We start from the raw sequence: 27,150 nt of genomic DNA, 5'->3' as shown, positions 1-27,150 counted from the left end.
TCGTAATGTTGTAAACCGTGGTAGAGGTTAATAAAAGTTGATTATTGTTCATTTAAACCCAATATTGACTGGTAATGTCCTTTTTATATCGCATTATAGTCTTTATTTTTGCTTTCTTCTCCACCAGAGACGACCCGGTGACGGAGTTCAGTCTGAGGCAGTACTCGAACTCCAAAGAGCTGAAACCCGCCATCGACAAGATCATGCAGAAAGGAGGACTTTCAAACGTGGGTGAGTGAAGTTCTGGTTTTAATTCACTTCAGCCCACACTCCAAAAATACACTAAAATAACACTTTAAACTAACTCAATTTAATTACGGGCACTGCTGCTGTTTCCTCAATATGAAAATATCTTTTTGGATCCACACAAAACCCTTGTGGAACAAAAACACAATTATGTACACTGGGCCAATCCAACTCAAAATCATAATATATCAACTTAAACGTAACATTATTGTGTAATAATACCAACATAAAGCTACCCTTAGCATTAACAGCAGCAGCAGAGTAAACAGTTAATAGCAACTTGTTCTTACAGCCTACAACACTTTACCATAAAGGTACCACTTTAAAATAAGACTAGCTTTATAAAGGGTTTATAAATGGTTTACTATTAGTTTATTAATGGTTACTAATTAGGTTGTAAATGCCTTAAAAAATATTAATAATCAGTTATAACATATACGTAACAATATAGGGCAAAAAAACAATACAGACGGCTGTGGGTTCACTATTTGGCAAACAACAGGTCATTGTTGCCCTTTCTACGTATGTGTTATAACCGATTAATAATGCTTACAAAATGTTGATAACTTGATAATCGTGACAAAATAAAAGTTTTGGACGACATTAAATGTTTGATTTGTTTAAAAAATACTGATTTTAAATTAAAGTATATAAACTAAATATTTTATTACATGCAGTAACAGATTAAATTAAATATTTGTAAGTATTTTCAGTAACATTTCCTATCAAATATGAAATGTTTTTACGTAATGTTCGAATAATTATCCTCAAGATTTAGGCGTGTAATATCAGGCAGAAAATTGACAATTAAAAAGAGGTTTAAGCACCATAAAATACAGCTCTGGAAAAAATGTAATGTTTCTACTTCAGTTTCTGAATCGGTTTCTCTGATTTTGCTATTTATAGGTTTATGTTTGAGTAAAATGAACATTGTTGTTTTATTCTATAAACTACAGACAACATTTCTCCCAAATTTCACATAAAAATATTCTCATTTAGAGCATTTATTTACTGAAAATGAGAAATGACTGTAAAAATCAAATACGATGCAAAGAAAACAAGTTCCTATTCATACAGTTTTATTAATTTTAAGAGTTCAGAAATCAATTTTTGGTGGAATAACCCTGGTATTTAATCACAGTTTTCATGTATCATGTTCTCCTCCACCAGTCTTACACACTGCTTTTGGATAACTTTATGCTGCTTTACTCCTGGTGTAAAAATTCAAGCAGTTCAGTTTGGTGGTTTGATGGTTTATGATCATCCATCTTCCTCTTGATTATATTTCAGAGCTGTCTCTTTTGGTCTTTCTTACAATATTTGTGGATAATTATGGAAAACTCTTCTAAAATGTGGCAAAATGTAGATGTTTTTCCCTTGATGATCATTTTAAAGCTTCTAATAAACCAGATCAAACGTCTTCTAGCTTCTAATTTTGAAGTCCAGTCATTCTGGTAATGAAACGCTACCAGTCTTCCTCTGAATCACTGCCTAAAGCAGAGCTTTCCAGCTACGCCAGAGCCAGTAACTCATTTCCCAGTTGTTGTGAGTGGAAGGCTGTTTTCTGAAGGTTTTCTTGAGGCCACTGGTTGGTAAATAAAGCCCAGTGCCACGTCTGAACCAGACAACAGAGGCTGGTGTGTTCTGGAGAACTTCGGCCGGCTGGTGTTTAACCCTTAAAACCCTACGGACGGATTTTTTTCCCGTCCAAAATCTCACCTTGTGTTCTCAGCTTAATTACTCAGGAATCCCTTCACACATAAACATATTCCATATATGGTTAGAAAGGGGCGGAGCTTACTCTTTCTAAAAATAGTGATCACATCCCAGTGCAGTAAAGCTAAATCTACAAGAAACCCATTGAGAGAAAAACACCTAAAAAAGTGAAAAATCTCCTTCCCCAACCAATATTATTTACCTTTAGTGCTTCAAACACATTTATATGATGTTTCAAACCAAATAATATCAGTAAATAAAGACTCAAAAGTGTGAAACTACCTGCTTTACTTTATTGATTTAGACTAAAAAAAGTTTACATATATATGTTTTCTTTGTGTGTCCTGATTTACACAAAATACTGAAAGTTCATAGGCTGCTCTGAGTGTCTTTAGGTTTTTAGTAATTTAATCTACATGTATCCTAGAGGTGTGATTATTGATTATCAAGATAAATACGAAAAATAACTCCGCCTGATGCTGTTTCTCCATGTATTTTATCAAAGTAATAATTTTAAAATAAACCATGTAATGAACTCAAATCATCAATATTCTTATGCTTTCTTATATATAACTCATAAACACTCTAGTCTAACCATTTTTAAAAAATTATCTTAGGTGTGAATATATTTAAAGTCTATACATTCAAAAATATGTAAAATCAGTTCCAGGAAAATATAACAATTCTGCTTCCTTTTACATGTTAAATGATGATATTTTTGATCAGCCGTATGTCTTCTGGAGTAAAAGAGATCAGGTCATGTGACTGTCTGATATAATTACTGTGTCATGTGACCTGAAAGAGAGTTAAATGTTCCTCTGCTTCCCCCTTGTGGATGTTCAGGTAAAGCCCTCTCCTACATCAACAAGCACTACTTCAGTGATGCCAACGGTAACCGGGGAGGGGCTCCTAACGTGGCGGTGGTCCTGGTGGACGGTTGGCCCACGGATAAGGTGGAGGAAGCTTCCAGACAGGCAAGAGAGTCGGGCATCAACATCTTCTTCGTTACCATTGAGGGTCCTGACGACAACGAGAAGCACAATGTGGTGGAGCCCAACTTTGTGGATAAGGTAATCTATTAGAGGAACATATACACTTTGTAGCGTCTCTATAAGATAACAAGATAGCACCTTACAACCTATACAGGTGTGGGATTACAGTGTGAGTCAAGAGTGTGATGTAACAGTTTTGGGGTTTTAGGACCGGCTCGTTTAAAAGTGACTTCCAACAGCATAAACTCTTAACCTATTAGAGGAACATTTAGACTGATCATTTAGCATTACATTATGACTATTTCTTTGTTTCTACACAAAGTATTCATGTATTTATTTATTTATTTATTCAGTTTGAGTATAACAGTGAGGCAAGACTGTGATGTAACAGTTTTGGGGTTCTTTTTTTCTCCCAGTATTTATTTATTTCAAATAGGTCAATTTGTAGCTATATAAGATAGCACCTCAAAATGTATACAGGTGTGTGATTGGGTGTTCCCAAGCCGCCCTTTGAGGTAATGATCTATTATCATTGTATTATCATCTACACACTGCTATTCCATGACCAAGTCAGTGTGAATATAACAGCGTGTGTCAAGACTGTGATGTAACAGTTTTGGGGTTTTAGAACTAGCTCATTTTTTCACAGCTTAAACTCTACATCTGAGCCTTTTTTATGATGTTCTCTCTTTATCCAGGCCGTCTGCAGAACCAATGGGTTCTTCTCGCTGCCGGTGGCCAGCTGGTTCGCCCTCCGGAAGGCCGTGCAGCCGCTGGTGAAACGAGTGTGCGACACGGACCGCCTGGTCTGCAGCAAAACCTGCCTGAACGCCAACGACATCGCCTTCGTCATCGACGGCTCCAGCAGCGTGGGCACCGGAAACTTCCGCACGGTGCTGCAGTTCGTAGCCAACGTGACGCGTGAGTTCGAGATCTCGGACACGGACACGCGGGTGGGGGCGGTGCAGTACACGTACGAACAGCGCCTGGAGTTCGCCTTCGGGCAGCACAACACCAAGGCTGACCTGCTGAACGCCATCAAACGCATCAACTACTGGAGCGGCGGCACGAGCACTGGCGCCGCCATCACCTACGCCGCCGAGCAGCTCTTCAGCAAGTCCAAACCCAACAAACGCAAGATCATGATCGTCATTACGGACGGACGGTCCTACGACGACGTCCGCGCCCCTGCTCTGGCGGTGCATCGGTCAGGTGAGGGTTAATTAATGATTAATGATTGAAACACTGCTTATAACTTCAGAGTGTGAGTGGGCGGGGCTTAACTGCTTCAAGCTGAATAGATTAAATGAAAAAATATTCAATATAGAGTCATATTAGGCTTTTTTGGCAGCTAATTATTTATATATGGACAATGAGAACTGTTTAAATGCTATAGAAAGTACTTATCATTTAGTAAATATATATCGTAACCTAAGTTACAAATATTTACTTGCATTACTTGCATTTATCTCATTACACTTAAAACAAAAATAAAATTGTGACGTCAGTGTGTTTTTTTTTTACACACTGCATCCACACTGCAGGCTAGAAAAAGTAAGTGAACTACATAAGGGATTTTTGAAGGTACCTGTTCTTCTGCAGTAATTAGTAATAAAATGTTACTTATTGTTAAACCAAGTAAAATAATATAATAATATTATAATTATAATAATAATAAAATAATATAAAATAACAATAAACATACAGTCTAGCTGTCTTACAATCGGTAAACATCCACAGTGCAGGCTAGAAAAAGTAAGTGCACTATGTAAGTAAACTTTAAGGATGTAGTTGAATTTCTGCAGTAATTGATAATTTAATGTGGTCTGATCATCATCCAATTACTGACAAGAACTTCCTGATCTAATAACATAAAACACTAACTTGTAATTATGGACAAACACAATGCTCATTGCTATCTTACACCCTGCCAAAAGTCTATTTTCACACTTCATACTCTGATTGGTTTATTTCAGGTTACGCCCGTGTAAGGTGTACTTATTCCATTGTTACGATAGCAAAGACACACTGTCACGCCAATATAGACATGCTAAAATAGAGCCTATTGAGATGATATCCAAAAGTGCAGGCTAGAAAAAGTAAGTGAACCTGCTAAACTGACTCTAAACTTACGAAACTTTTGAACTTGTCCACCAGGGGTCATCGCCTACTCCATCGGCATCGCCTGGGCGGCTCAGGACGAGCTGGAGTACATCGCCACCGACCCCGACCGAGACCACTCTTTCTTCGTGGACGAGTTCGACAACCTCTACAAATACGTGCCGAAGATCATCCACAACATCTGCCAGGAGTTCAACTCTCAGCCGCGGAACTGAGACACGCTCAGTCGCTCTGGCGCCACCTACAGGACGTTCAGGCGCATCATAGCATCATAGCATTTAGCTTATTGAGTCTCTACGGCCTTTTGGAGTCTTGGGTGGAGCTTCGCTTCTGAAAAAGAAGCGTTTTTATAAGGGACTAAAGAACGACGCTTGTAGGCTCCACACAGAGTGCATGCTGGGAAAGTGGCGGAGGAGAGGCTCAGAGGCTACGAGAGCTAGGCTAGCATACAGGTACTACCATACCATACTATATTTGCATAGTCAGCAGGTAATACAGGTCATAAAAGATCATAAAAGCTCCAGACATGTGGCAAGACTTTTGCTCAGCTTTGTATTTTATATAGATAAAGGTGCTATATATATATATTTATATATATAGTATAAATTGTCACCTGCCGTTCTAATCGATGGCCTTCGTGTTACGATATAAAGAGAAGCCATGATGTCAGAGGCTGGAACTGTGTAATGCTTTATGTAAAGAGTTTTTTTACAGGTTATTTTTGTATTATAACGGCCCTAAAACATGCCTACACGTGTAATCTAGACATTTTGTTAAAATATGGTTTGAAACCATTGCTACAAAGGTGATGCAACACTTAAAAAAAAAAAGCCATTTTTTATACATTTGTACAGAACATTTACATCTAATTCAGTTTTTCACAATCACACAACTTTTTTAACTATGTAAACCCTGTACATACTCCCACACATTCATTTTTTAACCCTAAAACTGCCATCATCATAATTAACATAACATTTTAAAAAGACCCTAAAACTGAATCATGTGGAAAAAGGTTAATTATGAGCATTAACAGAACTGAAAGTGTTTTCTGTAAATTAAAACCCTGTATGTTCACACACAATTCCATTCTTTTAACACTAAAACTATAATACTCATAATTAAAATTCGTTTTAGAAGGCCCTAGAATTGAACCCTGTGGGACGCTATGAAAAACTGCAGTACACACAATTAACATCGATTTCAAAAGGCCCTAAAACTGAAAAAAAAAAACGTGTACATAGACCCACACTTTCATTATTTTAACCCTAATACTGCAGTAATCATAAGTAACATACACACATTTTTAGAGACCCTAAAACTGAACCCAGTGGGACGCCACAAAAAAAGTTATATTATGGGTAATAACACAACTGAAAGTGTTTTCTGTTAATACTCATACTTAAAATTCATTTTAGAAGGCCCTAGAATTTAACCCTGTGGGACACTATATACAAAAAAGTTTTTTTAAGTAAAAAGTTTAGACCTATTATTGTTTTTGGTTCTGTAAATTGGTAAATAATCTTTACATCAACATTTTTAACATTGTAAATCCTGTACATACATACCTACATTTCAATAGTTTTAACCCTAAAACTATAATACTTGTAATTAACATCAATTTTAAAAGGCCCTAAAATTGAGCTCTTTTTTTTTGTTCTGTAATTTGGTATATAATATTTACATCAACTTTTTTAACCCTGTAAACCCTGTTTATACAAACACACATATTGTAATCCTAACACTATAATACTCATAATTTACATTCTTTAATCAATTTTAAAAGACCCTAAAACTGAACCCTTTGGGACGCCACGAAAAACGTTATATTATAAGTAACAGAACAGAACGGGAATTGTTTTTGGTTCTGTACATTAGTAAATAATATTTAGGTCAAGATTTTTAACAACGTAAATACCGTACAATTTTTAAGGGCCCTAAAATACAACCCTGTGGGATGCCAAACAATAGGCTAAACCAAATCATTCATAGTAGTTTCTACATTATAGGTAATAACTGATTAATAAATATGATAATAATAAATCTCTAAACATCTACACTTCTCTCTTTATGGAACTTCAGAAAACCTTTTGTAGCATCTTTATTTTTAAAACTTAAACTTAAAACACAATCAGCTCCATTCCTGCTCATTTCATTCCATCATCATCTTTTCTTGTGTTTTTGTGTTGTTTTGTATGGATCAGATATTTAAAGCTCTTTTTTTGTAATTTGTGTCCTATTTGTACATAAGCGCATTAAAATAAAACCCTTTTTGCTTTTGATTTTGTAAGTTGCAGAAATAATCAAAGCTTATTTTAATGGAATTTGTAATAAAAGACGGTATTAAAAACCTGCAGACGGTCTGAGGATGATTCTTTCAAAATAAGATATCACATAAAAATGATGAGGTTTTTTTTTATTTTACCTAATTAAAAACCTCTGGAATATAATCAAGAGGAAGATGGATGATCACAAACCATCAAACCACCAAACTGAACTGCTTGATTTTTTACACCAGGAGTAAAGCAGCATAAAGTTATCCAAAAGCAGTGTGTAAGACTGGTGGAGGAGAACATGATGCCAAGATGCATGAAAAAAAACTGTGATTAAAAACCACCAGGGTTATTTAACCTAATATCCATTTCTGAACTATTGGCTTGTATTGTAACAGAACTACAGGACCAGTCAAAAGTTTGGACACACCTTAAATTTTATGTGTCAGTGTAAATGTTATTGTCAGTCATTATTTTAAAATGAGGTAGAGTCACCTGGAATTCAGGCTTTCAGTTAACAGCTGTGCTGAACTCATCAAGAGTTAATTACTTGAATTTCTTGTCTCTTAATAAAGTGTTTGAGAGCATCAGTTAAAGTAAAGTAGTGAAGAGGTAAAGTCACCACATTCGCCACAAAGACTATTAAAAACGTTATAATGATGGAACTGGCCCTCATCAGGAAGTGCAGGAGTTAATGAGAGTAATATGAGCGTAGTGTACAGTATGTAGGAGGAGCAGAATCCCCCCCTCGGGCGGGATTCTGGGGAATGTTATTTACAGCCGAACAAAAAGCCTCTATTGTAGAGATCAGTGCAGAATTCATACTGGAGCCGCCCTCATACAAACAGTACAGAGAGGCAGAGCTTCAACTAACAACAAGCACAACCCCAAATCTAGAGAGTGTGAGAGTGTATGTGTGTGAGTTAGAGAGAGAATGCAAGAGGGAGTGAGATTGTATGTGTGTGTGAGAGAATGCTTAAGAGTGTGTGAGCGTGTGTGTGTGTGTAAGAGAGAGAGCGCGCGAGAGTGTGAGAGAGTGTGTGTGAGAGAGTGTGTAAGAGAGAGAGCGCGCGAGAGTGTGAGTGTGTGTGTATGTAAGGATATGATACAGATGTTTGCAGCAGTGAGCGAGTGTGTATGTGTGAGAGGGTGTGTGTGTAAGAGAGAGAGAGCGCGAGAGTGTGAGAGAGTGTGTGTGAGAGAGTGTGTGTGAGAGTGTGTGTAAGAGAGAGAGCGCGCGAGAGTGTGAGTGTGTGTGTATGTAAGGATATGATACAGATGTTTGCAGCAGTGAGCGAGTGTGTGTGTGTGAGAGGGTGTGTGTGTAAGAGAGAGAGCGCGCGAGAGTGTGAGAGAGTGTGTGTGAGAGAGTGTGTGTGAGAGTGTGTGTAAGAGAGAGAGCGCGCGAGAGTGTGAGAGAGTGTGAGTGAGAGAGTGTGTGTGAGAGTGTGTGTAAGAGAGAGAGCGCGCGAGAGTGTGAGAGAGTGTGTGTGTGTGAGTGTGTGTGTATGTAAGGATATGATACAGATGTTTGCAGCAGTGAGCGAGTGTGTGTGTGTGTGTGTGAGTGAGAGTGTGTGTGAGAGGGTGTGTGTGTAAGAGAGAGAGAGCGCGAGAGTGTGTGTATGTAAGGATATGATACAGATGTTTGCAGCAGTGAGCGAGCGTGTGTGTGTGTGTGTGTGTGAGTGAGAGTGTGTGTGTAAGAGAGAGCGCGAGAGCGTGTGTATATAAAGATATGATACAGATGTTTGCAGCAGTGAAAGTGTGAGTGATGGTTTAACGTTGAGCAGATGTTTGCAGATGTTCAGGAGCACTGATAAATAATTACAGCCAGGCTTTGATCTTAACGTTAGTTTGATGTTTGAAGACTAAACTTAAGTTTGCATGAGTTAATCATCTCCAAACACCACAGATTCACTGTTAAGCTCTTCAAAATAAAAGTCCCATGCTTCTACTTATTTTTAGAACCCCAAACAAGTAAAATAAATGATTAATTTAACTTTTATTTTATTGCAGACAGAATGAAGATGATATATTTAATTGCTTATCTGATAAACTTGTGTTAATGTATTTGACAGAGTCTGGTGATATATTAATATTTTTTATTTTGCTTTTTTTTATTAATTTAGGCTTAATTTAGGTATAACAAAGTCTAAATAACTCAAGTTTGCATTAAACTCCTGAAAATGTTTTTAAGGGGAAATATATTATACCCCTTTTTACATGAGTTAGAATACAGTACGTCTATGTTCTATACAAAAAATGTTCATTTAATTCTTTACACTAATCAAATCAAATCAAATCAAATTTATTTGTATAGCGCTTTTTACAACTGGTGTTGGCACAAAGCAGCTTTACAGAAACATGATTACAGGACAAAGAATCAGGCAAAACATTAAACATAGAAAATACAGAATACAGAACCCCCAGTGAAAAACTCCCTCAGAGCTGCAGGAGGAGGAAGAAACCTTGGGAGGACCAAGACTCACATTAAAGGGGGGACCATCCTACCACTGATCAAACGGCTTTTAAATTAATTTTAAAAAGTCTTTCATACATCCACATAGGTTTTATATATTCAGGTGTATAGCAGCTCCACTAATGGCTTATAGAGTGAGATAGATGATGAGCAGCTGATCTGTGGTGGTGGATGGAGAAGAGCTGACTTCAGAAACTTCCAGTCTGGCCAGACAGAGGACATGAGAGCCTGAGGGTCCAACATCCCTCGGTATCGGGTCAGACAGGTGGGCAGTCAGTAACTCGGAGGAAGGCAGAGAGATGGAATTAGTTTTGACTGGATTTATGTAAAACAGAGAATATAAAACATTATCAGAGTGTGGCTAATGACTCCGGCAGAACTAAATAAAACAGCCTAACTAAAGGCAGAGAGCCAGAAGGTAACATAGACATGGAGGCACCCTGAAACACCAGCATCCACCCACTCCACCGTCCACAAACCTGAGTGACCGTGTGCAGTGGGAGAACAGCAGCACCAGCATCTCAGTTTACCCACAATTCCCTCTGTCCATGAACCCCTGAATCTGCAGCCTTATCTAAAGGGAAAAACATTAATTACCAAAAGCTAAACTAAACAAGTAAGTTTTCAGTCTAGACTTAAAGATTGAGACTGTGTCTGAGTCCCGAACATATTCGGGGAGATTATTCCAGAGTTGAGGCGCTTTATAAGAGAAAGCTCTTCCTCCTGCAGAGCTCCTCTGAATTTTAGGAACTACTAATAAACCAGCACCCTGAGATCCAAGTAATCGCGGTGGTTCATAACAGGAGATGAGGTCTTGTAAATACTCAGGAGCGAGCCCGTGTAGGGCTTTATACTAAAGCACTCTCACATAAAGATAAAATATATGTATTATGTATGTATATGTTATTGTAACTGCTTTTGATCTTATAATTATAACTTTCAGAATGAGCCGTTTAAGGGCTCTGACACTTTTATGCAAATAAGCTGTTGCAGGACACGCCCCATGTTTAGAAGCACAAATCTCATTAGGTGAAAGTTCTTACATCTCCCTCATCTGCTAACTTGCTGCGAACAGTAGGTACAGATCCCTTCCTCAGAAGAAGTCTACTGGCTAATCCTAATGCTGTTTTTCCCTTTAATTCAATATAATAAAGGCGTTTATGTTCATTATCTGCCTCAGGGACTCTTATTCTATTAGCAGATCTTCTCTATAAGAGGTGGGAGAGTCTGAGTGCTGCACTGAGTCGTTTAAAGTGGAGGTGGGTGGGTCTTAAAGGCCGTGAACTTTTTGCTTTTTGGAACTGGACCCTCCTCCACCTCCTCTCCCTTTCCCGACATTTCTCCCCCTGCTCCTCCTGCTGTTGTGAAATCAAACACTGGTGAAGGTAGGTTACTCCACTCGTTTCCAGCTTATTCCTCACTTTTCTGCACTTTTACAGCTGCAGTCTTGCTGTTTTCTTCTCTAGAGTAGAGCTGCTGTCGTTTCTGCACTTCCAGTAGTTCATATCTAACCTACATATCTAACATTACACTATACGCTGTGAGGGGTTATACACCCAGAAACACTGTTATATATATGATTATATACTGATCTGATAGGAAAACCTACAATTAATCAACTTTAATAACTTTAATGCCCAGTCTGAGAGCAGCTTTTAAACGTTTTAGAGTTTAAAAGTTGCTGAAAGTGAGTTTATGTCTAATAAATATGTTTTAGGTTCTATCCAGACAGAATAAGTTCACTTCTACTCAGTGATAAAACTTATATTCGGACTGCAGTTGAAAAAACAGGAGGAACAATGAGTTTTTAGGATTTCTCGGTCACGTGACATCTTGTTCAGAAGTTCAGTAGCTCCTCCATTTCCACTCGCTGTTGTGTTTTTTTACCTGGATCTCCGTGGAAACCGTGGCGCGCCCAAAGTGTAATTACTGTACGGTGCGCGGCAGTGGACAAATATCTATTTTATTAAAGGCGAGGAGACGAAACTCAGAGATGTGCGTCCGGACGGGACTAAAATTACCGGAGGAGCACGGAGTTCAGAGAAAAACAGTAGATAATTCAGCCTGTAATTTTTTGTATTGTCATTTAGAGCATTTAATTTGGTAAAATCAAAGAAACTCGTAATTTTTTAAGTGCTCTCTTATTTTTTTCCCAGAGCTTTAATAGTTTTTAATAATATTAAATATATCTACACTGATGGGCGTGGTGTTCTGGAAATGAGGTGTGTTCAGGTACATTTCTGGAGTTTTGCTTGTTTATGTTGGTAACAGAAAACACAGGAGCTCCACTGACTGAATACAACCTAGACAGACGCCAACAGTCAGGCGTTCATCGCTATCTCGGCAGTGAATTGAAACCGAACACAAAGGCATGAGCGCATCCCCATTTGTTACACATTTTACTTGAGCGCGTCCAGGTAGCTGCACTGTTAAAATAGCAATCTGCCAAAGTCAGAGCTCACCTGGTTTTTAAAGAGAATGATGATTAAGAGACACTACGATTGGTTTATTATTTCACGTTACGCCCAAAATTAATTACTCACACCCATGATTAATTAGGAGCGAGAGAGAATTAGTACATGCCTTTTATACGTTTCGAGCTGTACAATGTGTACTTTTCCTGTCGTTACGATAGCAAAGACACAGTGACACGCCCTAAATCAAGCTGAACAATACATATATACTATATAGCATGCTGGTTAAAAGCTGATAAAGCCCAGTGTAGACCCTCTAAATGTTTAGTTGGTTCTACTCAAAAACCTATTTGCTATCTATTGATTGATGGTTTAATATATTGAATAATGTATTTTTGTTCTTCTAAATCCAACAACAGATGGATGCAAGTGCTGGAAATGTGTGTTTACCAGTAGGGGGCGCTACCACACAGACCACCACAGGGGGCAATAAACCCCTACACCGATTCCTCAGAGCAGAACCCAAGATTGTTGGGGTGAGACGGGTCATATATTCTGTAAAATACATACTTATTTACTGTTGATCCATTTCTAATCAAAATATTGGTGAATGGACCCTAGTGAAAAAAAGTAGATTAAAGTATATTAAGCATTATTATACTATAGTGCACTAAAGTACTAAAGTGTTTTCTTGTGGCCACATTATTAATCATTAATATATTTAAAGAGAGATCAAATGAAACAACTTTTTTTTACATATTATACTTTAATTATTGTATAAAAATAGTACAAAAGTCTTATTTTTAAATTGTGCTTAAAGTGTACTTAACTGTACTAAAATGGAACTATTTTAAATATACTGCACTTAAGTAACATTTAAACATTTAAACTACTTCATGAATGTAACCCCATATATATTTTAAATATGTTTATAGTAAAATTATAATACATATAGTAATGAGTATTACAACTGTATCACTATTATTATTATTATTATTATATTATACACCAGGTATATTAGATTAGTAATGTACTAAGAATTGATGTTAAATATATGTGATCTATATTTACAAATAGAGTACAAATACACATGCTTCTTATATGTTCCTGTCTTTTGTAAGAAGCACACTTCTAGTATACTTCCTTGGGTATAAAAATATATTTGAATAAACTGTACTACAATTTTTAGCGTGTTACAAATTTAAATGTGTTATTTAACACATATCCTATAATATAATTTACTTATATTTATATTTTCCTAATTATAATTACAGATCATTGAACTACATTTTAACTGTTATATCAATGTAATACCTAAATATATTTTTTAAAACATTTTTCCAATGCAGTAATTTAATTTACTTTCTTAAAAAGTTACATGATACATGAAATTTTAAGTACTTTAAGTGCACTACTGTAACAGTTTTGTTTTCACTTTTCAATTTGTATAAAACAAAAAAAAAAATGCATAAAAGTATATTTGGAAACAAGTATTTTAAAAGTATATTGAATTGCATTTAACTAAAAGTGTACTTCATAAAATACACTATATTGTACTTTTTAAAAAGTATGATCAAAATTAACTTTCAAGCATAATATTAATGTACTTTTAATATATTTTAAGTAAATACATAAATCTGTTAGTATATTTACAGCATACTAAGACATTTCTCATTATATTTTAAATACAATTAAGTATATATAAGTTTACAAAACATGATCAGTTCCAGGAAAATATAACAATTCTGCTTCCTTTTACATTTTAAATGATGATATTTTTGAGCAGCCGTGTGTCTTCTGGAGTAAAAGAGATCAGGGCATGTGTCTGTCTGATATAATTACTGTGTTATAAGACCTGAAAGAGGAACTGAAAAGAAAAATGGAGACAAAACTCAACAAAACAGACTAGAGTTCAAAGGGTTATTTACTCTACAATACACTTAAAATATACAATAATGTGTTGTTTATGTTTTTGTTATGTGCAGATCGTGATGATGTTCATGGGCTCCTGTATGTTCATTTTTGCGATTCCTCTGAAGAAAGACAAGGGGAAAAAGCTCAACACAAACAGCTACAGCTACTTCTGGCTGGGAATATTGGTATATTTATTTTATATTGACTATATATACTTGCTTGATTGTGGGCAGGAGAACAGTACTGCTACTACTAGTCTGTCTGCAGTGTGCAGAGTGTAAAGTTTGGTAGAGGGGGGATCATTATGATTGTGGTGTCAGGTTTTTTAGGAGTTGGGTTCAGCCTCTTAGTTCCAGTAAATATAAGATATTTTGGACAATTTTATACTCTAAACTCTGCAGGAATCGTTTAGGGGCGACTACTTTTATATTTTTCTACTTTTATTTATGTTCTCAACCTGATAGAGCACCTTTTGGATAAACGGTAGAAAGAAAAAATGATGAAAAATACCCATAAACACACTCCTAAACCTTGTGGAAAGCCTTCCCAGATCTGAAGATCTGAAGCTGTTACAGCTGTAAAGGGTGGGCTTGTGAAATGTGCTTGGTTTAGTTGAAATACTTTTGTTGCAAACTAAAATAAAAAAGCTCCTAAAATCAATCAATCAATCATTGGTAATACATTGGTAATACCCTCACTTTCAATGCAGCCGAGCATTTACACAATTAAAGGGAGTGTTATATGTTTAAACTATAAAAATAAGCAAACAATAAAATACTGAATTAAGAAGAAAAAAATATAATTCAGAAATTATAGGCTAAAATGTATTAAATAATTAAGTAAGTATAATAATAGTAATAATAATAAAATAAACACAATAAAAAAATAGAGGACTAAAATAACATCACAATTCTAAAAAAAAAGTAAATGATGGAACTAAAAGATAAATAATAATAATAATACATAAAAAAAACATAAAAAAATAAAAAGGCCAAATAAATGAAAAAAAGGTAAAAGGCCGAAAGTAAAACCAGTAATAAAATAAATCAATTAAAAGAGAGGATAACAAGGTAAAAACCTAACATTAGATAACATTTTAAAATGTGTTTTTTGTGTATTTTCTCACAGTATTTCATCTCTGGTCTTCTCTACGTACTGTCGGAACGTGCACCCACCAAAAAAATAGTGAGTGCTCTGTAATTTCCCTTTTATCCTTTTTTATCTGAAAAGTCCGATATTGGGACTTTTGCCTGCAAACCAGAGCTGGCGTCCATATTTGTAGAATGTTTGAGACAAATGCTTCTTATGAAGTAAAGACAGTAAAGACTTTTAACCCCACTAACCGGATATCCCTCTCCAGAGTGCATTTTTCAGCCCATTGTCACACCTTCCAATGCCTCTACTGACTTTTCCACCTTCACAAACTCAAACTCCCAGAATGCACCTCTCAGTCATGTGTTTCAGCCAGCCAATCAGGCACCACCTGATTGTTAGATCCGCTTCACCTGTGTTCTGAGCAGTTACTGGTGTTTTTCAATGTATATACAACAGTCTGTTTGTCTGTTTTTTGCAAAGTATTGCCCCTGTTTTTTTAGCTGCATAATGAGCGTTATTTTTTTTGTTTATTTACTTCATTGTATGACCTATTTTTTGGCTTTTGTCTCTTATTTTGTCTTGCACTTTTTGGTTAGTTCTCTTGGCTGTTTTGTTCTGGTTTCGACTCTTATTTTTCGTTTGGCTCTGATGTTTTGCTCAGTCTTGTTTGTAGTTTATACTGTTATTAGTACTCAGTCTAGGCTTGTTGCTTTAGCTCTGATTATTAAAGCTACTCCTAATTTTTTCTGCAAGCTTCTTACTCTTTTTTTGTGGCGTCACACCCATACAGTGAGTAGCTATTAGCTATTAGCACAGCAACTCGAAAGAGCTAACAAACACCACTAACCACATACACCAGTGAATGCATTCAAAATAATGAAGGTTTATTTAATCCTATGGACGGATTTTTATTCCAAAATCTCACCTTGTGTTCTCAGCTTAATTACTCAGGAATCCCTTCACACATAAACATAATCCATATATGGTTAGAAAGGGCGGAGCTTACTATGTTTAAAAATAGTGATGACATTCCAGTGCGGTAAAGCTAAATCTACAAGAAACCCATTCAGAAATACACCTAAAAAAGTGATATTTACTGATATTATTTGGTTTGAAACATCATATAAATGTGTTTGAAGCACTAAAGGTAAATAATATTGGTTGGGGAAGGAGATTTTTCACTTTTTTAGGTGTTTTTCTCTCAATGGGTTTCTTGTAGATTTAGCTTTACCGCACTGGGATGTGATCAGTATTTTTAGAAAGAGTAAGCTCCGCCCTTTCTAACCATATATAGATTATGTTTATGTGTGAAGGGATTCCTGAATAATTAAGCTGAGAACACAAGGTGAGATTTTGGACGGAACATCCGTCTGTAGGGTTTTAAGCGTTAAATTTTTATTTCTTCTTCTTCTGTTTCAGATCATGGCCAGTTTTGCGCTCAGCATCCTGTCTGTACTGGGGACTGCGGTCGCTGCCATTAACTTTATCTCAGTTATAAGCTTCATCCCTTACTATCATTTCCTTCATTTTGAAGACGCTATTTATGTCAATAATTCCCAGCACATGGCCTCAGTGAGGATGCACTATGTGAGTTTCTTAATTCAAATCCTTTTTTCATTCATTTTAAAATGGTCTAGTTTTTACAATGAAGACATTTTTACACTAATAACAGTCTTTACAATGTCATGTGTTACTTTACAACATGTGTAATAATGCTCTGCTAAGTGCAGTTCAGCCACTGACCTAGTCTTAGAGTCTCTGTAAAACACCAAATCCACCGGAGATCCTATTTAAACCTATAGTTACTTACATACAGAGGTGGGTAGTCCAGGTCGATAAAGTGGATTTTTACTTTTAACTAGTGTAAACAGAACTGTTCTAAACAAACACCTATCTATCTCAATTGTACTTGGCTGGTGGTGTTTTTCCTCCATAGACTAATTCTAACCATTTGTTTCTTAGCTCTGAATTACTGGGTAAAGTATATAAACACTGATGTGTTATTCGTATACTAATGCTTAGTATACTACTTTAATCTACTTTTATTGACTAGGGGAATGATGATTTTTACTTCTTAACTTTAACAATACAAACTAAGTCGAGCATTAGAGCATTAGAAAGGGCATGCAAAACAGTTGTCTTAGGTTTATACAGTTATGTTTAACCTGTCATGCCTCAAATATAAGTGTTGTCTAAACTAGTTCTACTTCTAACTTTATGGTCAGATAAATGTTATTAAAATGTATTAAGTTTGTAAATATAGATTTGAAATTCTTAAGAATGAAAATGTTATACAGTGAACAGTATAGAGCAAACAGCCCACACACTATAAGTTAATAGATGAGAGAATGATGCTTGCTCTTACAGCCTACAACATCAAGGCCATTAAGAGCCGTAGTAACAATATTTTAATGATATTTAACGATATTTTAATGATATTTTTATCTGCTCTGTGTTCCTTAGATGCCGATCCACAGCCTCTACAGCATTTTCCTGTTCCACAGCTTACTAGGGACAGTAATCCTCATCACCATGAGCGTATTCGCACGCATGGCGCTTCGTTCCACTCAGACACAGGTTACACACTCATTCAGTATCATTCAAACAAGTGGAATGCCAAATGTTATGGGATGGGGAGCTAGTTCTGTGTCCCATGACTTTTGTCATGTCCCCTGAAAGCTAAAGATGAATGCTGCACTGAGCTGCTGTGGTATATGTGGACGGGATCTCCTGGATTGAACGTTCTGTAGATGTGATTGATTTGTCAGAATACAGTATACTGTACGTTGTGAGGAGTTATCTTGTGAGTGAGGTTGATTAAACACTGGCCAGCGTGCTCATGGCAATGTACAGTAAAATACCACATTTTTACAATATACGGCGCACCGAAATATAAGGCGCATTTTAAGCGACACTAGTAAGGAACAGGGGTGTTCCCATATTTGTCTTATAACTCAGCTGTAAACAAAGTAAACAAAACTGTAATTCTTAAAAAAAAAACAATGTTTTAAAGTCAAACGAGTGCTGGATGTTAATCTACACAGATTTTTCTACTGAAAACTGTTTATGTGAGTGAGTAAAGAGCTTCAGTTTATTTACAGTAAGCTTAGAGTTCCACTAAGGCTGGCACTAGCTAGCGCTAGCCATGATTAGCGGCTAATGCCACCCAACAGCACTACACTGGGGAACCCTGAGTGTTCTGGTAATCCAGGGAGCTGACAGATAGATAGATAAATGGATAGATAGATAGATAGATAGATAGATAGATAGATAGATAGATAGATAGATAGATAGATAGATAGATAGATAGATAGATAGATAGATAGATAGATAGATAGATAGATACTTTATTGATCCCCGAGGAGAAATTCTAGAAATTCTAGTAGCTAGTGGTTCGTCCCATGTAGCTTGTTTTAACATGGTAAATGCGCAGACTACAGTTTATTATTACTCACCTCTAAATGGTGAAAGAGGTAGGGCTTAGCACAGTTAGTGGCTAATGCTAATGCTGCTACAGCAGTGCTAGCCAGGGTTAGCAGCTGACTACAGGCTGATAATACTCACTTTCAAATGGTGAAAGAAGTAGCACTTAGTGCAGTTAGTGAGTAAGGCTAATGCTGCTCCAGCAGCGCTAGCCGGGGTTAGCAGCAGATTAGCAGACTATGGTTTGAAAATACTCACCTCTGAATGGAGAAAGAGCTAGCGCTAGCACTAAACTCCTGTATAACTCTGTAGTTCAGTCTCATAAAGTAGCTTAAGTGTTCCTTAATACCTGACTGGTAGTACCTGACTCAACAATGTTCATTTTACTCAAATATATGATTCTCTCTCTCTCTCTCTCTCTCTCTTTTTCTCTCTCTCTCTCTTTCTCTGCAGACGATGGTAATAATGCATAATCTACCAGCGACGGAGTGAATCCAGTTGAACAGCCAATAGGATTCGTTGTTGTTACTCAGTGTTTTTAAAAAAAAGCAACAATTAAAATTATGTATTTAACTAACACTTCATATAACACTGTACTAATATAACCAGCTGTGCTGAACTCATCAAGAGTTAATTACTTTTCTTTTTTGAATTTCTTGTCTCTTAATAAAGTGTTTGAGAGCATCAGTTAAAGTAAAGTAGTGAAGAGGTAGAGTTACAGGTATACAGTGAATAGTCCTGTGAAAAAACTACAAAGACTATTAAAAATGTTATAATGATGGAACTGGCACTCATCAGGAAGAGCAGGAGTTAATGAGAGTAATATGAGCGTAGTGTACAGTATTTAGGAGTAGTGGGACGGGGGTCAGTAAGGGGGCGTGGTGATTTCCTCTGCAGCTGTTGCCCCCCCCCCTCCCCCCCCCCCCCTCCCCTCCCTTGGGCGGAATTCTGGGGAATGTTATTTACAGCCGAACAAAAAGCCTCTATTATAGAGATCAGTGCAGAATTCATACTGGATCCTTGCAGAATTCATACAGCAGCTACAGAGAAGCAGAGCTAAGAGCAAAGCTTTCCGATCGGTCTTACGTTTTTCGTAAAAACTTCGTAAACGTGGCTTTTTTTGCCCACTGAAAATGAATGGGGAGAATATGAAGACGAAATCCGGATGGTCAAAAAAAACTCACGGCCTCCTTTCAGAAAGCAACCACCACAACCACCTCAACCACCACAAATACCATAGCAACACCTTAGCAACCACCTAGCAACTGCTTAGCAATGACCTAGCAACCACTTAGCAACACCAAAGCAACTGCCCTGGATACCATAGCAACACCTTAGCAACCACCTAGCAACAGCTAAGCAACCACCTAGCAACAACCCTGGATACCATCCGTTTAGATGGATGGATGGATGGATAGATAGAGCAGTGTAGTAGATGTTGCTAATGGTCATTAAATAGTTAAATAATTAACAGTGCATCTGTAACAAATATAGTTCTAAAAAGAGAATGTGAATATGTGAATACCCAATCATGAGTGAAATGTACTTGAATGCTGCACTGATTTGTTTAAAGAGGAGGTGGGTGGGTTTTTAGGCCGTGAACTTTTTGCTTTTTGGAACTGAACCCAAACATGGAGGCTCAGCCCCGCCTCCACCCCCTCTCCCTTCCCCGACACTGTTTTCCTCTCCCCCTGCTCCTCCTGCTGTTGTGAAATAGTGTAAAATCTGCTCACTTCAGCCTCACACACTGGTGAAGGTAGGTTACTCCACTCGTTTCCAGCTTATTCCTCACTTTTCTGCACTTTTACAGCTGCAGTCTTGCGGTTTTCTTCTCTAGAGTAGAGCTGCTGTCGTTTCTGCACTTCCAGTAGTTCATATCTAACCTACATATCTAACATTACACTATACGCTGTGAGGGGTTATACACCCAGAAACACTGTTATATATATGATTATATACTGATCTGATAGGAAAACCTACAATTAATCAACTTTAACACCTTTAACACCCAGTCTGAGAGCAGCTTTTATACCTTTTAGAGTTTAAAAGTGGCTAAAAGTGATTTTATATCTAATACTTTGTACTTTGTGTTGCTATGTGTCAACACTCAGCTGAATAAATACAGAATGCCTGGCCAACAATGTTTGATATCAATAACATTCTTAGAATTTTCAATTGGTTCTTTTAAACTTTTTTTTTTACTTTTTCAAGTTTTGGCAATGTTACTTTTTTTACTTTTTTTACGTTTAATATAATTTATGATTTTCTTTTATTATTATTACTATTATTATTTTTACCATTATCGCTTTTATTTTTTTTGTTCATTTATTTAATCTTATCTTCCTTTGATCTTAATTTCTTATCAATTAAACCAAGCTTTATTTTATATATATATAATATATATATATATATATATATATATATATATATATATATATATATATATATATTTTTTTTTTTTTTTTTTTCTAATTCTTATTTTCTTTGTCATGTTAATCCCTGTTTTTACAAATGCTTGGCTACATTACAAATGTTCATAATGGTTCTATTCGTCTAGCTGGGAATGTATGATAATGATGTTAAATAAAGCAAACCATTATTACATCATATTTCTCATCATTCTTAAAACTTTGCTGGAACATCATTAACCCTACCTTACACCTTACTTATAAGGTGTGTTGCAATGCTCATTGCTATCTTACACCCTGTTTTCAGGGCGCATTCTGCCTTTGTCGTTTTAACCTAGACAGACGCCAACAGTCAGACGTTCATCGCTATCTTAGCAGCTAATTATGTTACACAACATCACAAACCCAACTTATACAGTACATCAACAATAAACTGCTGAAAGAAGCGTTCATTGGACACGCCCAGGTAGCTGCACCGTTAAAATAGCAATCCGCCAAAGTCTGAGCTCACCTGACTCTTAAAGGGAATGATGAGCAAGAGACACTCTGATTGGTTTATTTTTTCACATTACATCCAAAATTAACCACACCCATGATTAATTAAGAGAATTAGTTTGTGCCTTTTGAGCGTTTTGAGTCAAGCAAGTTGTACTTTTCCTGTTGTTCTGATAGGAAAGACACACTGACATGCCCTAAATCAAGCTGGCTCATCTTGGCTCAACTTCCTTGCTATATATTGATTGATGGGTTGATATATTCAATAATGTGTTTCTGTTCTTCTAAATCCAACAACAGATGGAAACAAGTGCAGGAAATGTGCGTTTGCCAGTAGGGGGCGCTCCCACACAGACTACCACAGGGGGCAATAAACCCCTACACCGATTCCTCAGAGCAGAACCCAAGATTGTTGGGGTGAGACTGGTCATATATTTACTGTAAAATACATACTTATTTACTGTTGATCCATTTCTGTGCCTCCCTAATGCATATTTAAGGTCTCAGTAAAACGCAGAATCAACCGGAGATCCTATTTAAACCTTCAGTTACTTACACAAGATAAACAGAAGCTATAAGCTCCTCCTTACAGGTGGTCGAGGCCATGAACTCACTGGTTGACGTCGACACCTTAACTTCTCTCTGATCAACTCGTATTTCTGAGGATTTTCTTTTTTTAGTAGCTACTGCAGACAATGGAGATTGAGTAAGAGTTTCATGTGCAGCATGCATACACCACGTTCCAAATTATTATGCAAATTGGATTTACGTGTCATACAGATGATTTTTTTTTTGTTTCTCAATTAAACTCATGGATAATATTGTGTCTCAGGGCTCTTTGGATCACTGAAATCAATCTCAGACACCTGTGATGATAATTAGTTTGCCAGGTGAGCCCAATTAAAGGAAAACTACTTAAAACTACTTAAGAAGGATGTTCCACATTATTAAGCAGAAAGGCCACAGGTTTCAAGCAATATGGGTAAGAAAAGGATATCTCTCTGCCTTCGAAAATAGTGTAACGCCTTGGACAAGGTATGGAAACTAGATTAGATATTTAATGAAAACTTAAGCATGATCATCGTGGAGGTTTGTTCAATAAAAATTAATTTATACTCTCTATTTAACGGGTGATGATTTTAATTATACTGACTGTCATTTGCATCCACCATTTAGGAAAATCAGGGGAAATATATAATTTGCATAATAATTTGGAATGGGGTGTATACAACTCAGAGAGACCTATAGTATTTTTTTTTTTTTACAAAGAACAAGAAAAAGCGGATTTTAGCAGAAGGAGACCTTTAATATATATTTTTTTATAATATATTTTATAACATTTTGAGGCAGATAAACTGAATAGTTTTTTGTTAACATTACATGTGGTTTATGTTTTTGGTATGTGCAGATCGTGATGATGTTCATGGGCTCCTGTATGTTCATGTTTGGGGTTCCGCTGAGGAAAGACGGGGCAGGACAGAGCAACGCAGACAGCTACAGCTCCTTCTGGCTGGGGATCTTGGTATATTCTACTGCTTTATTTAACTCTAATTTTAGTCTAGTCTTGTACAATATATTGACTATATTGCCAAAAATATTGGCTCACCCATCCAAATCATTGAAGTCAGAAGCTCTCAGGAGCTCAGTGAACTCCAGAATGTTAGGATGCATGCAGCACCTGTGCAACAAGTCCAGTCATAAAATTTCACTATTCACTACTAAATATTCCACAGCCAACTGTCAGTGATATCATAACACAGCGGAAGAGACTCTGTGCTCTCTCAGTGTAAAATAACAGGGCGGGGTCAGCGGATGCTGAGGAGCATCACAGTGCACAACTTTCTGCAGAGTCACTATACATCACTACACACCTCAACACCTTGTTGAAAATACCCATAAACACACTCCTAAACCTTGTGGAAAGCTTTCCCAGAAGAGTTAAAGCTGTTATAGCTGTAAAGAATGGGCTGATGACATGTGCTTGGTTTTGTTGCAATACCTGTTGTTGCAAATTTAAATCAAAAAAGCTCCTAAAATGTGTTTTTTTTGTGTGTGTTTCTCTTCCAGTACTTCATCTGTGGCCTTCTCTACGTACTGTCGGAACGTGAACCCACCAAAAAGATAGTGAGTGCTCTGTAATATTTCTTTAATGCTGTTTCATGCATAATTTTCAGGACTTTACTTGATTAAATGCTGCAGAAAGAACAGATGGATCTCTTAGCTGTTTGAGTATTGTCCAAAATACAGCCAAAACACATCATTTCCAGATATTTTTCTAATTTTGCCAATCCTAAGATCCAATCAGATCATATATTTAGGAGTTAATTAAGGATTACGAAAGCTCAGTGTGGAGTTCCCTGTCGGAGCTCCTTGGCCAACAAAAGCTGTAGTTACTTATTCAACGCCAGAGCTGGTTGGCTGCAGACGCTCACATGCCGTTTGTATATTTCTCACTTTCTGCCAAATATACTTTTAACCCCTCTAACTGGATATCCCTCTCCAGAGTGCATCTTTCAACCCATACAGTTAGCAGCTATTAGCGCAGCAACACAGCAGAGCTAACAAACACCACTAACCACAACTATAGCCAGAAAGATAAAGAAATCACATTCAAAATAAATAAAGTTTTATTTAACACTGGATAGGCAGTACTTTTTTGTTGTATTTCAGTATTGGCCAAATTTCTGCCAAAATACATAATTCGCAGTTATATATCTGATTTAGTCGATCCTGAGAGCCAATCATTTCAATATATATATTTAAGAGTTAATTAAGAATTACGAAAGCTCTGTGTGGTGCTCACTGTTGGAGCTCTTTGGTCAAAGGAAACTGTAGTTCCTCATTCAACCTCTAGATGGAATGCCGTGTCTGCTGTTTATACACTTTTAACCCCACTAACCGGATATCCCTCTCCAGAGTGCGTCTTTCAGCCCATACAGTGAGTTGCTATTAGCGCAGCACCACAGCAGAGCTAACAAACACCATTAACCACACAAGCCAGCAAATGCTGCAGATTAACCACAGCTTAAAATATAGCAGCTACAGCCAGAAAGACAAAGAAAGCAAATTTGAACTTTTTTAATTGTCTATTTCTTCTTCTGTTTCAGATCACGGCCAGTTTTGCGCTCAGCATCCTGTCTGTAATCGGCTCTGCAGTCGCTGCCATCGACTTTATCTCAGCTATGAGCTTCATGTTGCACTTTCATTACGATGACTATGAGCACCACAACAATACCATGTACCTGGACGCAACGATGAAACACTTTGTGAGTTGTTTTTTCATTTAAAATGATAGAGAGAACAGTATAGAGGATGATGGAGTAGCAGCATGACCTACTGTACTCTCTCTCTCTCTCTCTCTCTCTCTGACTCCGGCTGCTGATGGAGAAGCAGCATGACCTACTGTACTCTCTCTCTCTCTCTGTCTCTCTGACTCCGGCTGCTGATGGAGAAACAGCAGCATGACCTACTGTACTCTCTCTCTCTCTCTCTCTCTCTCTCTCTGACTCCGGCTGCTGATGCAGAAGCAGCATGACCTACTGTACTCTCTCTCTCGGACTCCGACTACTGAGGGAACGCCTTAAGGCCTCCACATACTTACTGCAAAACGAAATTCACAAATGTTGCACGAAACTGAACATGCCTAAGCAAATTTACGAGTTGAAATACTTTCTGCAGCTCCGTTTTCCTGTCGCCTAGCTTTTTTCGACCAATCACAGGCATTGCTGAGTTCGCAAAGCTTCCATGGGCACGACAAAATCGCTGGTTGTTCGTTTTAACAATATTTGAACAATATTTTATGTGTTCCTCAGATGCCGATGTACAGCCTGGAGGCCGTGTTCCTGGCCCACAGCTTATTGGGAATAGTAATCCTCATCACCATGAGCGTATTCGCACGCATGGCTCTGCGTTCCAGTCGGACACAGGTTAAGAAATCAACGTCAATGTTATGGGCATGGGCAGATCTAGAAAAATATTTATGTGGGGAATTTTTAAGGGGTGGCAAGATTTATATATAGGGCATATACAGGGGTTGTGAAGGGTCAATTAGCAGGGTAAGAGCACAGTTTTACTCAAAATATTGCACACAACATTATGGGGGACATACCAGAGTTCAAAAGAGGACAAATTGTCGGTGCACGTCTTGCTGGAGCAAAACTATTGAAATTCTTCTTCACTGATTAACTTTTTTTCTCAAAGTGATTATTTTTAGAACATTACTCAAATATTCACTATTCACTGTATACCTGTAACTCTACCTCTTCACTACTTTTCTTAAACTGATGCTCTCAAACACTTTATTAAGAGACAAGAAATTCAAGTAATTAACTCTTGATGAGTTCAGCACAGCTGTTAACTGAAAGCCTGAATTCCAGGTGACTCTACCTCATAAAACTGACTGAGAAAATCTAAAATATAAAACATATTCTGGTTTGTTTAACAATTTTTTGTTTAGTAAATGATTCCATATGTTTTTCTTCATAGTTTGGATGAGTTTAGTATTAATTTACAATACACAACATTTAAAATCAATGAAAAAATACTGAATTGAGGGTTTAACCTTAGAAAAGTGAATCTTATACGGTCTATCTCTCTCTCTTTCTTTCTCTCTCTCTCTCTCTTTTTCTCTGCAGGCGGTGGTAGTAATGCGTAATCTACCTGCAACGGAGTGAATCCAGTTGAACAGCCAATAGGATTTCTTGTTGTTGCACAGTGAATTAACAAAAGGACCAATTAAAAATAAAGAATTTTACTTAATACATTCACACTTCACATAACACTGTACTAATTCAGCCCACAGGGGAATATATATTATCATACACTACCTTAAAATCCATGTATAATACAAAGAGAGTGCATAAAGTTATATACAAATAACACTGTAATAATAAAAATACAAATACATATATTTTAATAACTCTACTTTCACATAATAATATGAAGTATTAGTAGCAAGTCATTTACAACATTTAATTTACTTTTAAATCCTAGAAACTTGAGCATGAGCACACCAACGGTACGTTATAGTGACCTGGCTGACTTGGTACAATCAATTTTATTCAGTTTATATACTTAAATGCAGCTATTTTAGGATGTATGTATGCAGGTAATGCAGACACTACATCAGTTGACCATGCAGGTCTGTGTAAATAAAAATAAAATGTGAAAATAAATAATAAAATCATTACAAAAAATATATTTTTTCTGTTTTTTTTGTCAGGGATTTTTCTAGCTAATTAGCACTAACTCAACCTGTGCACAGTTCTAAATGGTAACCACCACCCATCACCCGTCAACCTTGACCAGAGCCCCACAGCAGGACTAGACAGCAGCAGACTTCTTCTGAGGGAGGGATCTGTACCTACAGTTCGTGGCAAGTCAGCAGACGAAGGAGATATGTGCTTCTGCCACAATTAAGCATGAACTAGCTTGCTTGCCTGCTAAGTAAACGCTCAGTGTAAACATGGGGCGTGTCCAGCAACAACTAATTTGCATAAAAGGGTCAGAGCCCTTAAACGGCTTGTTTTGAAAGGGGCTGAAACTAGTACGAAATCTTTATATGAGAGTGAT

The 27,150-nt window shown here is 36.9% G+C and overlaps 2 protein-coding genes across 11 annotated transcripts in view; both read left to right on the top strand.

Moving 5' to 3' along the window:
- Positions 1-7,431, top strand: part of vit (vitrin) — a 42,408-nt gene extending 34,977 nt beyond the window's left edge. For all 10 annotated transcript variants that reach the window (XM_049472131.1, XM_049472128.1, XM_049472133.1 and 7 more), the window contains 4 exons: positions 128-231; positions 2,806-3,032; positions 3,653-4,166; positions 5,112-7,431. In XM_049472131.1, the coding sequence (XP_049328088.1) occupies positions 128-231; positions 2,806-3,032; positions 3,653-4,166; positions 5,112-5,290 (1,024 nt within the window). In that variant the 3' untranslated portion in view covers positions 5,291-7,431. The remainder of the gene's footprint in view (positions 1-127; positions 232-2,805; positions 3,033-3,652; positions 4,167-5,111) is intronic.
- A 3,774-nt stretch (positions 7,432-11,205) lies between these two features.
- On the top strand, positions 11,206-26,774 carry si:ch1073-291c23.2 (uncharacterized protein LOC799862 homolog). The gene is made up of 7 exons (XM_049472144.1): positions 11,206-11,215; positions 21,880-21,996; positions 22,988-23,101; positions 23,647-23,703; positions 24,687-24,845; positions 25,392-25,505; positions 26,214-26,774. Exons 2-7 carry the CDS (start codon positions 21,880-21,882, stop codon positions 26,250-26,252), a joined length of 600 nt encoding a protein of 199 aa, XP_049328101.1. The 5' UTR covers positions 11,206-11,215; the 3' UTR covers positions 26,253-26,774.
- The last annotated feature ends 376 nt before the right edge of the window (positions 26,775-27,150 follow it).

The sequence above is a fragment of the Astyanax mexicanus genome, chromosome 25 (assembly GCF_023375975.1).
Source record: "Astyanax mexicanus isolate ESR-SI-001 chromosome 25, AstMex3_surface, whole genome shotgun sequence".
In the NCBI taxonomy this organism is placed as follows: Eukaryota; Metazoa; Chordata; class Actinopteri; order Characiformes; family Acestrorhamphidae; genus Astyanax; species Astyanax mexicanus.
Note: the sequence above shows the minus strand (reverse complement) of the source record. Positions and strands in the feature narration are given on the sequence as shown.

Coding starts and splice junctions, on each gene's coding strand:
- si:ch1073-291c23.2 (XM_049472144.1), top strand. CDS start 21,880: ATGGAAACAAGTGCAGGAAATGTGCGTTTGCCAGTAGGGGGCGCTCCC. Junction 23,102..23,646: donor CCTTCTGGCTGGGGATCTTG/GTATATTCTACT, acceptor TTTCTCTTCCAG/TACTTCATCTGTGGCCTTCT. Junction 25,506..26,213: donor TGCGTTCCAGTCGGACACAG/GTTAAGAAATCA, acceptor TTTTCTCTGCAG/GCGGTGGTAGTAATGCGTAA.